The 13,620-nt window shown below is 36.5% G+C and overlaps 2 protein-coding genes across 3 annotated transcripts in view; one reads left to right on the top strand and one right to left on the bottom strand.

The window, feature by feature from the left end:
• Positions 1-238: 238 nt before the first annotated feature.
• LOC111871481 (6-pyruvoyl tetrahydrobiopterin synthase) lies at positions 239-8,213 on the bottom strand. 2 transcript variants are annotated; one of them, XM_023864635.1, is made up of 3 exons: positions 8,118-8,213; positions 5,815-5,894; positions 239-872 (listed from the first exon to the last, which is right to left on the bottom strand). In XM_023864635.1, exons 1-3 carry the CDS (start codon positions 8,195-8,197, stop codon positions 589-591), a joined length of 444 nt encoding a protein of 147 aa, XP_023720403.1. In that variant the 5' UTR covers positions 8,198-8,213; the 3' UTR covers positions 239-588. The 2 variants fall into 2 exon arrangements, with proteins under 2 accessions (XP_023720403.1, XP_023720405.1); XM_023864637.2 differs by lacking the exon at positions 8,118-8,213 and adding an exon at positions 7,993-8,109.
• Positions 8,214-8,263: 50 nt separating this feature from the next.
• The window catches only part of LOC111871480 (electron transfer flavoprotein subunit alpha, mitochondrial), a 22,775-nt gene continuing 17,418 nt past the window's right edge, over positions 8,264-13,620 (top strand). Inside the window, exon 1 of the mRNA XM_023864634.1 lies at positions 8,264-8,520. Within this exon, the coding sequence (XP_023720402.1) occupies positions 8,479-8,520 (42 nt within the window). The 5' untranslated portion in view covers positions 8,264-8,478. The remainder of the gene's footprint in view (positions 8,521-13,620) is intronic.

Below are 13,620 nucleotides of genomic sequence, written 5' to 3'. Positions count from 1 at the left end.
TTGCCAACTGCTTCGTCTTCTGATAGCGAGGTCAGCCTCAGTGAAAGTGACAGTGACAGGGGCCACAGGGCCCCCCAAAATATTGTGTCCAGTGAAAGTGAGAGCTCCGATGAAAGTTTCCAGAGATATCACACGTGCAAGCACTTCTAGGAGCTCTGGTAAGTGTTCTCCAAAAATTTTAGTTCATAATATTAATTAGGAGATTTTATATTAATTTTTAAAGTGAACAGTGCACAAGTTAGGGTGCTAGGCTTAAAAACCCTGGTCCCCAGGGTGATTTAAATATTTAAACAACCGGTCCGCAATGTGTTAAGAAATGCTAAATGATGGCATCTGACATGTGTTTATACTACAAGATGTGGCATAATCAGGCAGAAAGCTTAATTATAAATATTTTATGACCTGATGATTCGATGTATAACTGAACTACAAATATCAGACTTTTGTCTCATTTTATATGTAGATTAGTATCAAATCAAGTACTCTCACAACTTTCACAAAAATGTCTGAATCATTAACATAAATGTTCAACATAACAAGAGTGCAGAAGAACCAAATACAAAATGCTTCAGTCTTAAATATTCCAAATTAGTCAGATTCTCCCCTAAATATAATTATATTCTTTTCTGTTTCATAAATTTTTACTTCATGCAAAATTGTTGGATTCGGTAATAGTGCCTTCAAGTTATTCCAAATGAAAACAGCCACATTCTCCGTGGTGCTAACCAAATTACTGAAGTAAGGAACATCTTTATCCAGGTTCTTGTGATCCATTGGCTCCATGATTGCACTGTTCATGTACTGCTTTAGATCATTAATATTCATTACCATTCCTGTATCTGGATCTATTGGTCCACACAATGTTACTTCAACTGTGAAATAAAACAACATTTTGCACATTAGTACAGGGTCATTCAATAAATAAACATTTTCAGACACTACCAATCCAGTGCATATTAATTTCATAGTGATGCCACATATACAGATAGACAACTAATCTCATCAAATATTTTGAAACATCAGAGGGAAACGTTCTCTTCCTGTTCAGCACAGGGGCATATGTTGTGAAAATTGCACCCATACAAGAGAAAGTATTCTCTGTCATTTGGTGATCAAAGATGAATTCTGCTACAAGTGTCCAAGAGGAGTGTTGTAAACTTTACTGAAGGATCTAGCATAATGAAAATAAATTTACATGTGGAGTAAGCAGTTCAAACCAAAGCATGCATCTGGAAGGAAAAGAATTCTTCTTGCCCCCACATCATTGATGAAACCACACAGCAAGTGAGGGAGGCCTTTCCACACAGCCCATGGAAGTCTGCTTACAGATGAAGCTGTGAGGTGAATTTGTCTCAGAACACAGTCTGGCACATTCTCTGGAAGCATCTGCTTATGAAAACTTACAAGCTGCAGCTGACATAGGCTTTGAAATTAAATGACAAACACAATTTCTACTTGATCTTCAAGTGAAGCTTAAAAAGGATGACATGGCAGCATGGCTTGCTTTCAGCGATGAAGCCTCTTTTCACTTAAGTGGTAAGGTCAACCACCACATTCATGCCTGGGCCAGAAAATCCTCATCAAATTATTAAGCATGAACAGGACTCCCAAAAAGTCGATGTGTTTCATCTCCTTTCACAACAAAAGGTATATGGCCCAATCTTTTCATCAAAAACATGATTACAGGAGCCATTCTTTTGACGTGCTGATCAATTAGCATATGCCTCAACTTCATGATTCTGCTGATTTCACCTTCCATCAAGATGGCGCTCCTCCTTGCTTTCACTGAGAGGTGTGACAGTACCTGAAAAACATGCCACCATGAAGATGGATGACTTATGGAACTGAAGATGATGAAACGTGGGGTTCCTAGCAGGTGATTTCTTTTTGTGGGCTTATGTGAAGGATAATGTGTTTGTACCATCACTGTTAACAGACATTCCAGATGTGAATCATAGGATCACTGAAGTAGTGGTAAGTAATCACAGACATGCTGGCCTGGGGAGAACTGCCACTGCTGGTATAGCACTGTCAATCAGGTCACTGCAAATGCTCATACAATCGCCATGTTGGTCATGCGTCAGGACATGTGGAACACTGTGCTGGGTAACACAAGAGATGTTCAAGTCATTAGACAGAATATTGTGGCAAGTACCATGGATAATCCCTGCTGCTGCTATTTCATCTACCATTTGGGAGTGGCTGGCATGCATCAACATGGCAAATTCTTGGATCTTGAGTTCAGTTCTGACCATTCATGGCTGACTGGTATGCTCATCATCTTCCAAACTGTCTCTCCCCTATGCAAAACGTTCGTACCACTTAAACACACTACGGCCCAAGGCTTCCTCACCATACACTTGCTTGATCATCTGAAATGTTTTGCTAGCGGATTTGCCTAATTTTTGGCAGAACCTGACATTTTCCTGTTGCTCAAACTGTGATATTCTCAAGTTCTGCTGCTTGCAGACAGTTACCCTTCACAACACTGACTGAATGCACTATACACACATAACTGTTTCTTGCTGGCAGAAGAGAAGAACGGACATGGCACCATCTTGTGGCTCCACATATCTGCTGTAGTGCATAACAGTTCCACTATGTGGCCAATCCATGAAATCATTGACTGTACTACATAGATAGCTTAATTTCTGTGATTTTTTAAATGTTTACTTCACTGAACTACCCAGTATTGATATTATGTAAATAACCATTAATTCTTTCCAAACAACAAGAAAAAAAATTAAATTAAAATATTACTTATTCTACAAGGAATTTCATATTCTGTAACCCTTTGACACCCACACAGCCACCATTATAACCAAACTACTTTATGCGTGTTATGAAGTAGTTAAAAGATATCCAGAGAACAATGAGGACAATTCTTGTAATATTCATTAATGAAGGAAACATTTCTGATGATTAAAGTTGCAGGAACTAACTAACTACCTTCATTAGGTAGCGTTCTTTTTGAGAAGCTAAGAGTTGTGCAGCTATTCAAGAAATTTCCACCATTTTAGGGAACCTCAAGGTTCATTACTATGTTCACAAGGACCTGGCACTGGTGCCTATCCTGGTAAGGCCTATCCACACCTTCCCATTTCTTTAAAGTAAAAAGTAAAGCTATCCCTGTAACAGGCAGTGAAGGCCCATAGGGCTGTGAGACGTTGAGGGTCACACATTATTTAGACAGTCGGCTCAGAGATGGCAGTAAGGTTGTCAGCTTTATGCGCCAGCCGCGCATTACTCCCCAGGAAAATTATTTAATTAATTCCTCATACTCATTTCTGTTGAGGCTGAGTCGACCCCAGGGCCACAGTGCGGCTGGAAGGATTAGGTCAATTGAAAAATTCCAATGACCTCATCAGGACTTGAACCTGTGACCTTTCGGCTTGTAGCATAGTGCCTCAGCCAACTATGCTACCGCGTGCCCCCCATTTCTTTAAAGACCTATTTTAATATTATCTTCCCATCTATTTATTTTAAAATTGTTAAAGATCCTGATATGAATAATAATTATCCCTGCGAGTTCATAATTTGTAAATATTGTGTGTATTACTAATTAAATATGAAGCTATTGAGAATTATCTGGCTGCTCTTGTATGCTTTTATTGAGTATAACGATATTATTTAATGCCTACTGTGTTTTATTATGTGGCCTGTGTTCAGAAGATGTACTTCAATTGATCTGTTATTAACTATTAATACTACATTTCTGTTTTTTATACTTAAATTTATACTTTATGACTGGGAATTAATAATTAATTCTGTAATTGAAGATATTAAATTTTTAACACATGTTTTCACAGCACAGCAGCCACGAGCAAACCCTGGATGATATAAAGAACCTCCACTCCAAGATGGCCAGGTGGCACAATATCTGCCCCATATAAGAGAGACGATGGGAGGACGAACACGAGCCTGCACGGTTTACGAATTTTAATCATTGACAATCTAAAAAACTTTTAATAAATTAGCATCAAGGAATCTTATACATTTTTAAAACTTACATTCCCAGGAAACTGCTGTGTTTGTGAAACGTTCTATTCTGTGTACTGTGTGTTGTAACATATAAGTGTACATACTTTGCGTGTAAACAAATTATGTGATAGTGGTTTCCTATTTGTAGTGATGTTTGCCCTCTGAAGATGGTCCACAGAGACCGAAACATGTAAGGGTGTTAAGTTTTTGCGTAGTAAAAAACTTACAGGTCACATTGGACGGAGTGATTTATAATTTGTAAGCTTAATTTATTTTGCTCTTAATTTCTTCACGAATTCGATTCTGTTTTGTTGGTATCTTTTCCAAAATTTGAATTCTTTCACATTTAAAAAAAATTAGCTTTATATTATGGTTTTGTACTGTATTTGGGTAACAAGCCATGAACATGTACTTAGTTATGTCTTTGTTAATTCTAGACCATCTACTACATGTGCATCTAATTACATTTATTTTTTTGTTTATGGTATTTATATTTTCCCCAAATAAAGTAATATCACTGTCACAGACCAGAAGCTGATGAGTCTAATTCAATTTTAGTCCTACCTAGTTTTCTTGAACTTTGTATTCTAAAGTAGGGTTGAAAAGCAATGGCGATAAAACATCTAGTTGTTTCACGTCATTCTGACCCAGAAATGTATCAGACAAGCTTTGACCTACATGGAGTTTATTATAGGATCCATCTGAATACATTTAAATCAGCCTAACTCATCTCATGGGAATACTGTAAAACAGATCCCTCCTAAGTGATCGTGGGTTTTCTTGAAGAATAGCTAATTTTTTCATTATTATCTGACTAATGCAAGTAAAGAGGTTGGTCTAGAAGTAAACACAGAGAAAACTAAGTATATTTACTGTCTCATCCCCAAAATGCAGGGCAAAATCATTACATAAAGATAGGAAACACATGTTTTGAAAATGTGGCACAGTTCAGATATTTGGGAACAATGATAACAGATTGAAACCTGATTCAGGAGGAAATTAAGAGGCAATTGAACTCGGGTAATGCTTGCTACCATTCAGTCCAGAACCTTTTGTCTTCTCGTCTGCTGTCCAAAAACATAAAAATTAGAACATACAAAACTATAATTTTGCCTGTGGTTCTGTATGGGTGTGAAACTTGGTCTCTGACATTAAGGTAGGAACAGAGATTGAGGGTGTTTGAGAACAGGGTGTTGAGAATATTTGGACCGAAGAGAGATGAAGTGACAGGAGGTTGGAGAAAACTGCATACTGAGAAGCTTCATAACTTGTATTCTTCTCCAAGTATAATTAGAATGATCAAGTCAAGGAGGATCAGGTGGGCAGGTCATGTAGCACGAATGGGGGAGACGAGGAATGCCTATAGGATATTGGTGGGAAAGCCAGAAGGAAAGAGACCACAGGGAAGACCAAGGCGTAGGTGGGTGGACAATATTAGAATGGATCTTAGAGAGATAGGATGAGATGGTATGGATTGGGTAGATCTGGCTCAGGATAGGGACAAGTTGAGGGCTCTTGTGAACACGGTAATGAACCTTTGGGTTCCATAAAATGCTGGGAAATTGTTGAGTAGCTACAGAATTGGCGGCTCCTCCAGAAAGGCTCAGCTCCATGAGTAAGGAAGTAAGTAAGTAATGCAGAAAATCTGTTTATCTCTTATGTTAAAATACACACTGACATACCCCAATAATTTTGCCTTCACATGGAGTTCACCTTGACAGAAGAGATCCTAATTTAATATAATTAAAAATCATTTGTTAAACAATTTAATTATTCTGTTTAATATTGATTTTATTAAAAATACTGTATGTAAAATTATGGTAATGAACTCACCTACATAATTATGTCCATGCCCATTAATATTATTGCATTTTCCATATACTTGCACGTTCTCTTCTTCACTTAATTGTGGACTGTATAAAGAACAATGATTGCCAAATAAAAACAACAGTATATTCTTACATACATGTACACGCGCAATATACCATGCTGTGTGAAGTATATAACATGAAGATGTAAGTAGATTCTAAAGGGTTCTGACGATGGTGGATGACACACAGAATTACTGCGTTTTTGGACTTTTTCCATCATCCAGAATTCTAGGTAATAGAGTATATGATGTTTCAGAAACTGAATCTGTTTCCATCTTCAGGTGAGAAAGCAAGACACCTACTCATTTGGGCCCCTTAGAAAGAGTAAATCTCAATCACTCTTTCTAAGGGGCCCAACTGAGTAGGTGTCTTCCTTCCTCACCTGAAGATGGAAACAGATTCAGTTTCCGAAACGTCATGTCCTCTATTACCTAGAATGCCGGATGATGGAAAAAGTCCAAAAAACCCAGTAATTCTGTATGAAGATGTAAGTTAGGACAGAACACACCTTTTATAACACAGTCAAATTTCTAGCAGCCAATACTATACATACAGTTTGCTATTAAACTAAAGCAGTTCTAATCCATGTTACTTAAATTTGTCTTCAAATGTCCTGTATGCACTAAAAATTCACTGATGGATTTAGCAGCTGGACTGTAATGAGAAGAGTGTTCAGCAACATATATTTCACAGTTCTCATTACAGCTCAGCTAATAACACTAGAATACAAAGAACTAGTTCTGTAACCATCTCTCCTGGTAATCCTAGGTTGGAGTATATGGCCCACCCTGCTACCTATTTAAACCATTCCTGATGTAGCTAATTTTCCTCCCCCCAACCCACCCCAAACAAGAAATTTTGGTACCCTAATCAGATGTTTATTTTGAAAGTTATTTAATACTGCCATGTTAGCCACAGAGATTATGTACTGCTGAATGAGAAATGCAAAAGTATTTCATGAATGACGACTCAAGCTCTAGCTGCTAAAGTTGTCACTAACTTCGCCGACAAGCGGCAGTCGCTCAGTCGGTATAGTTCGCACGTGGACTACAGGCCATGGGTACGGAAGATGATGAATCAAGACATATGGAAGGGAGTGTACATGGAAATTTTATGGTGCTGTACCAATGCAAACTGCTGTCTGTGCAAATGTGACACCCTGTAGCATTGCATGAGGGTACCAATTTGGAGAAATCTGCTGCCTCTAGCTTCAGAGTAGAAGAGAGCAATCCTCACATTCACTGCTATGCAAACCTGAAACCTCACTGGCATCTACATCATTTTCTGGGTGCACAATGTATGGCCCACATATCACAAGTGATGAGTCAATTGCAATTTGCAAGCAATAAATAGTGAATTCTTCCCATGTTATGAATTGATTTCATGGTTCTACTAGTGGATATAATTCTATTCATGACGTACTATTCTGGTTTGATGGTGTTTGATACTACTTCGATTAGGCTAAATCCGAAATTTCTAGCCCTGTCAGTATTTAATTTTCATATGCTTGGTTCTAAAATAACTTGTGGCATTTCAATGAAATGGGTTGGACTTCTGAGAGGGGAGCAAATTTTCTGATAGTTGCTGGAAGCACTGTTTGTTAGCCCCACTGTTGTAGAGCCTCCATGTAACCTCCTCTGCATGGTTGTGTCCCTATATCTGTGAATCTGGACGAAATGCCTACTAATGGGCTTACAAGCAGGCGAGTCTATTTAGCATTCATCGCTTATATTTAATGAAAACCCTGTGCGTCCCTAAACCTATGTAGACAACGGGGCGATAAACAGTTTTACATGAAAAAAAGGATTATTTATATTTCCAAAATAACACACTAATATGGCCAGGGAATTACTATACCAATAATTCATACTAAAAATAAATGAATTATATTTTTTCGTAGCGTACACTAACGAACGTGCATTGTGCTTTGTGCACCGCATATTGTGGACTCAAAATTGTCAGCGTGCCTACTTTCGCTTTATTGCGAACCTCATCCAAATTTGTTCAGCCCTGACTTCCAGGGACTAACAAAACTTGTCAGGATAGGCAAAGTAAGTTACAAAATAAACCTCATTCTGGTACTTCAGCGTATACGACTTCATTTCTTGTAAACATGTTACCAACATAATGTATGTGTTACCTATGTAATCGATGACAAGCACTAAAAGTTTCTTTACGTGTCAGATATGCAATAGGCACCTTTGACATTATGTAAAAATGGAAGCTCAGAAGAGAAGTTAATTCCGAACATCAATCTGTACGTACACTTCTAGGTTATGGTTACTTGTATGTTCAAATTCTTCAGTAGTGAATAACAGCAGCATTAATGTTTTTCTCGTAAGCATTGATCTGGAAAGGGTGGTCTAATGGAAGTCTGTTAGCTGGGAGCTGGAAGGTAGTTTCTGAGGGTGTCTGAGCGTGTTTGTGTAAGTGTGGTGTAAGTGGACTTTGATATGTTTGTTTGTGTGTAGGATCAAGGTTTCTGAATATCCAGTTTACTAATCATTCATTGTAATTGAATTGTCATTGACGCTGATTTGGAAAGCTGTGGAATGTATTTAATCTTATTCTCCATACAAAATTACAGCAACGAGTAGTTTTTTATTTCTTTTTTTTTTTGTACAATATGTTTTCATCGTTAGTGAGACATGCGTCAAAATCACACCAGGTGAGCCTATGCTACGAGTATAAGGTGGTTGGCAGTAAGTTTTTAAGTAATGTGCAGACGTTTGTTGTGTGGTAGTAATAGGAGTAACTTTGTAATTGCTACTGTTCGTATAAATAATGGAATTCGTTTTGGTCTTTATGTTTCCGGGCTATGTATTAAACGTTGTTGAGATGAAGTTTACTGCCCTTAAGATCGAGAATGCCCCAGCAAAGTGTACCTAGAAGATTGCCAGGTCTACTGAAACTCTGGCATGGGCAGTCTCTTTTGATAGTGGTGGATATACTGTCCACGCCATCCATGCGCCGCTTTCTACTGTGCTTCTAGTTAACAACAAATCAATCGTTTTTATGTTCAGCTGTATTTCAAGAACCACTCTTACCTTGTGTTTGTGCCTTTTTTTTTTGTACAAAATTGGAATGTTACATTGTTATGATACTTATGCCATGGTACCCCACACTCCTCCTTTCTTCCAAAACAACAGTTACTAAACAAGAATTAAATTAAGCGCTCACAGACAACCATTAGCACTTTAATACAATACAAAACTAATACAAAATTGTATTGGGAACTTTTAATTGAAAATTCTAGAAAGGATTCATTGTTAAGCCTTTGGATAATATGATTCTTAAACCACATTCACTCTCTCCAGACATACCCACTTTACCTCAGTGGAATAATGTTGTTAGCTGTTGGTGTAGATGAATCATTCATAGAAGGTCCACTGTTTATAAGGGTCAACTTTGCCAAGGAGCGTGCCACTGTCTGTGGATATTGTAAATGCATAAGCTGTAGGTCATCTGAAGAATGAGACATATTTTACACAACTGGTTGAAGATTGGAGAGTTGGAGTTGATAGACCCAACAAGTAAAGATGTAGTAGTCTTTATTTCCATAAATCCAATACTAGAAATACATTCAGAAGATGTGGAAAAGTCAAACAAAACACATAAATAAAAGCAGTACAAGGTACCAAGTCAATATACAGATATGTTAAATAATACTACTGAGATCATAAAAAACATAATGAGTATCAATTCAACCCTTCCTATCAAAAATACTCAAAATACACTTCCAAATATATAAAAGAAACAACAATAAAATACAGCACAATGCTAATCATACAGATATAATAAAATAATACAACTAAAACCCAAGAAAATGACCAGCATTAAGTTTACTCTTCCTATTAAAATTCACAAAATACTCTTCCAATACATAAAATGAGTAACAAGACTAGAATTCTTCAGATTCAATTTAAAACTGTTAACACCTTTGTACAAATTATATGAATATGACCATATCAGATTAATACTACATCTTAAAGATACTCAGAATTCTCTTCCAAAGTATAATAAATAAAATATAAATAATAAACTTAAATAAATAAACAGTACAAAAGTACTAAGTCAATGTACACATATAGATAAATAATACAACTAAAACTCATGAGTATGATCAGTGTCAAAATTACCCTTCAATTAAAATACACAAAATACTCTTCCAAGGTATAAAATGAGTGATTATACAAAAATTCCTTTATCTTTAATTTAAATTGTTTGACATCTCTGTATAATTGTTTCAGGTTTAATGGAAGACTATTGAATAATTTAATGCCCATATAATACGAGCCTCTCTGGTATAATGATAAATGAGTTGAAGGTTGATAAAGATTAAGGTTAAAACCCTGTCTAGTGTCTCTGTTATGTACATCAGATACAAATTGATATTGATCCATGTTAAGTACCACAAAGCATAAAAGTGAATAAATGTATAAGGATGATAGAGGAAGAATTTTTAAAGTGGTAAATATCTGTCTACACGAGCTTCTATTACTAGCACCAGTTATTATTCTAACCACCCTCTTTTGTAAACGAAAAATATTTATGGCATATGAAGAATTACCCCAAAAAATGACACCATAGTCAATAAGTGAATGAAAATAAGCATAGTAAACCATCAACAAGGTTTCCTGATTTACATATGGTTTAATAGCTCTGATTGCATAACATGCAGAGCTAAGTTTTGGGATGAGTAAGTCAATATGAGTTTTCCAAGATAATGTGTTTACAATGTTAACTCCCAAAAACTTTATATGGGATGAATTAGAAATTTCCATATCATCATATACTATCTTAGTAGCGTGCTCGTATATATTCTTTGTTTTGAACTTAATGAATTCGGTTTTAGAAAAATTAAAAGATAATAAATTGGCATTGAACCATGAATCTAATTTATTGAAAACTTCAGTCACATTGTGAAGAAAATTTAGAGGATCCGGATTACATATAATTACGCTAGTATCATCTGCATAAAGAATAGGAGAAGAAATCCTATTTAATACTAAGGGTAAATCATTAATATAAATCAAAAACAAAAGGGGTCCCAAAATTGATCCCTGTGGGACACCATGTGAGATTACACCCCAACTAGAACGAATATTCAAATTACAGTCTTTAGCTTGTAGTCTTATTCTTTGAAATCTTCCAGTAAGATATGATGCTATTATTTTATGCATCGGTCCTGTAATGCCATAAAATTCCAATTTAGACAATAAGATCTTGTGATTCACACAATCAAACGCTTTTTTCAAGTCGCAAAATATTACGCCCACATTTTGACCAACATTTAGGGCAGTTAAAATCTGGTCAAGCAGTCTATTGATAGCCTTTTCAGTGGAAGAATCAGGTCGAAATCCAAACTGTTCACTCGCCAACACGTTATTGTTAGTCAGATGATGACAAAGTCTTGCAAACAGCACTCTTTCAAATATCTTAGAGAAAGAAGTCAATAATGATATGGGTCTATAGTTACTGATAAGATTTTTATCACCATTCTTGTATATAGGTTTTATCTCAGAAAATTTGAGTCTATCAGGGAATATACCAGTAACTAACGATCTATTAATTATATAAGTTAAAGGTGAAGTAATAAAATGTTTACAACTTTTTAGTATTTTGATAGGGATCTCATCATAACCATATGAGTTGGTGGTTTTCAATTTGTCTATGATTTTTCCAATTTCATTAGTTGTTGCATAACTATAATTAATAAGAGGGAAGGTATTTATGAATATATCTGTTAAATATTTATTAGATTTATTACAAATATCAATTATATTATTATTGTTCGGTGTGTTTATAGTAATAGACTCTGCTACTGATAAAAAATATTTGTTAAAAGAATCAGCAATCATTTTTGGGTTAATATGTGATTTACTAAGAACACTCAGGCTAGGTGTAGTTTCATTATAGGATTTTCTTCCAGTTAGCAGTTTAACAATGTTCCAAGTAGTTTTAGTTCTATTCTTGGAATTTATAATCAGTTTATCATAATACAAGCGTTTGGCCTCCCTAATGTCTCTAGACAAAGCTCTACAATACGCCTTATAATGACTTTTAATATTGGCATTGTTACTCTCCTTACTGTTTAAATACAAATGCCTTTTTATACTACATTTAATTTTTATACTAGATGATATCCATGCTTTATTATTATTGATGCAATGTCTAGTAGATGATTCAGGAAAACTATTATAAAAATGTTTTAAAAATGTATTTAGGAAAGTATTGAACATAACATTCACATCTCCCTCATCAAATACATCTTTCCATAATTCAAAGCTAAGATTGTAGTTTAAATTTAACAAGGAAAGTTAAGGTGATAATCTTCCTTGTTGTGGAGAACAGAACAGAGAAATTTTCATCTGAGGTCTTTCTAGATTGCATACCTTTACAGCCAAACTGTGGCGCTCAATCACCATTACTGGTTCTGATAAAAGTTTGTTTGGTAGCTTGTTTTCTTTTTGGTTTCACATAAGTACCAAATCTTTTGGACTGACTTTGCTTGGTAGGCACTGCTTCTTACTAGCATTGCTCCTGCACAAATCGTTTTGACACACATCTCCATTCCTGATGCCTTCATGCAGAATATGTGGAGTTTGCAGACAGAACTCAGGAAGCAGGCAGTACTCAGGCATGTAACTTGGTGAAATATATTAAAAAAATAAGGTAAATCTGTCCCTGTAGTAGGCTTTGGAGGCCCATAGGGTTGTGAGACATTGAGGCTGCCACATTTTCTCATCAATCGGCTCACAGATAGCAGTGAGGTTGTCACTGTTATGCACCGGCCACCCTTTACCCCCAGAAAGATTCCTGGTATTCAGTTCTGTTAGAGGATGAGTCAATCCCAGGACCACAGTATGGCTGGAACAATTAGGCGAATTAAAAATCCAGTGATTTCATTGGGAGTCAAACCTGCGGCCTGGCTTGTAGCATAATGTCGCAACTAACTACACTATTGCATGCCCCAGTGAAATGTAGAAGCAACCATAAACCATAATTCATAATCCAGTGTCCAGTTTTCACCATTAGCCTGTGCAATAGCATCCTCAATATGTTTCTGTTATCTCATTCTGCAGCCCCATTTGCCTTCAACCAAAGTGCAGTCACTAGATGATTGCTGAGCAGAGATAGCACAGTCAATATAGCGACTGGCTATGGGCTGAACAACCTAGGGTTCAGAGTTTGAGTCCCAGTAGGGTCAAGAATTTTCTCTTCTCCATGTCATGCAGATCATCTATGGGGCCTACCCATCTTCCTGTCCAGTGGGTATCAGGGGCTCTTTTCCTGGGGGTAAAGAGGCCAGGGCATGAATCTGACCACTCACCTGCAACTAGTGCCAAGGTAAAGAAACATGGATCTGTACATCTACTACTCCCTCATACATTTTCATGGTATAGCGCTTAATAAGCTCAGCACAGAGAAAACTTTACTTTTTGTCTTGCAGTGACTGAGTGGAAGGGGTGGGTGAGGCTGGGAAAGGAGGCTAGTCACAGCTTCACACTTGTGTGTGCATTGCCACCAAACATTACAGACTTCCCCCTCTTCTTTCAACTTCACAACTTCCAGAAACTCTGTGTGCTTTGTCTTACATAGACTATCTGCTGTGAAATGCAAATAGCAAGTTTCATACTGTCAGATCCAAGCCAGTGAATGTAAGAACAAAATAGTGCAGTATACAAGTGTTACGGTAGTGAACAAGAACAAATTGATTTTTAGGGTTGAGACAAACTGTAAATAACTGCTTCAGAACAAGGTAAAT

The sequence above is a fragment of the Cryptotermes secundus genome, unplaced genomic scaffold (assembly GCF_002891405.2).
Source record: "Cryptotermes secundus unplaced genomic scaffold, Csec_1.0 scaffold465, whole genome shotgun sequence".
In the NCBI taxonomy this organism is placed as follows: domain Eukaryota; kingdom Metazoa; phylum Arthropoda; class Insecta; order Blattodea; family Kalotermitidae; genus Cryptotermes; species Cryptotermes secundus.
Note: the sequence above shows the minus strand (reverse complement) of the source record. Positions and strands in the feature narration are given on the sequence as shown.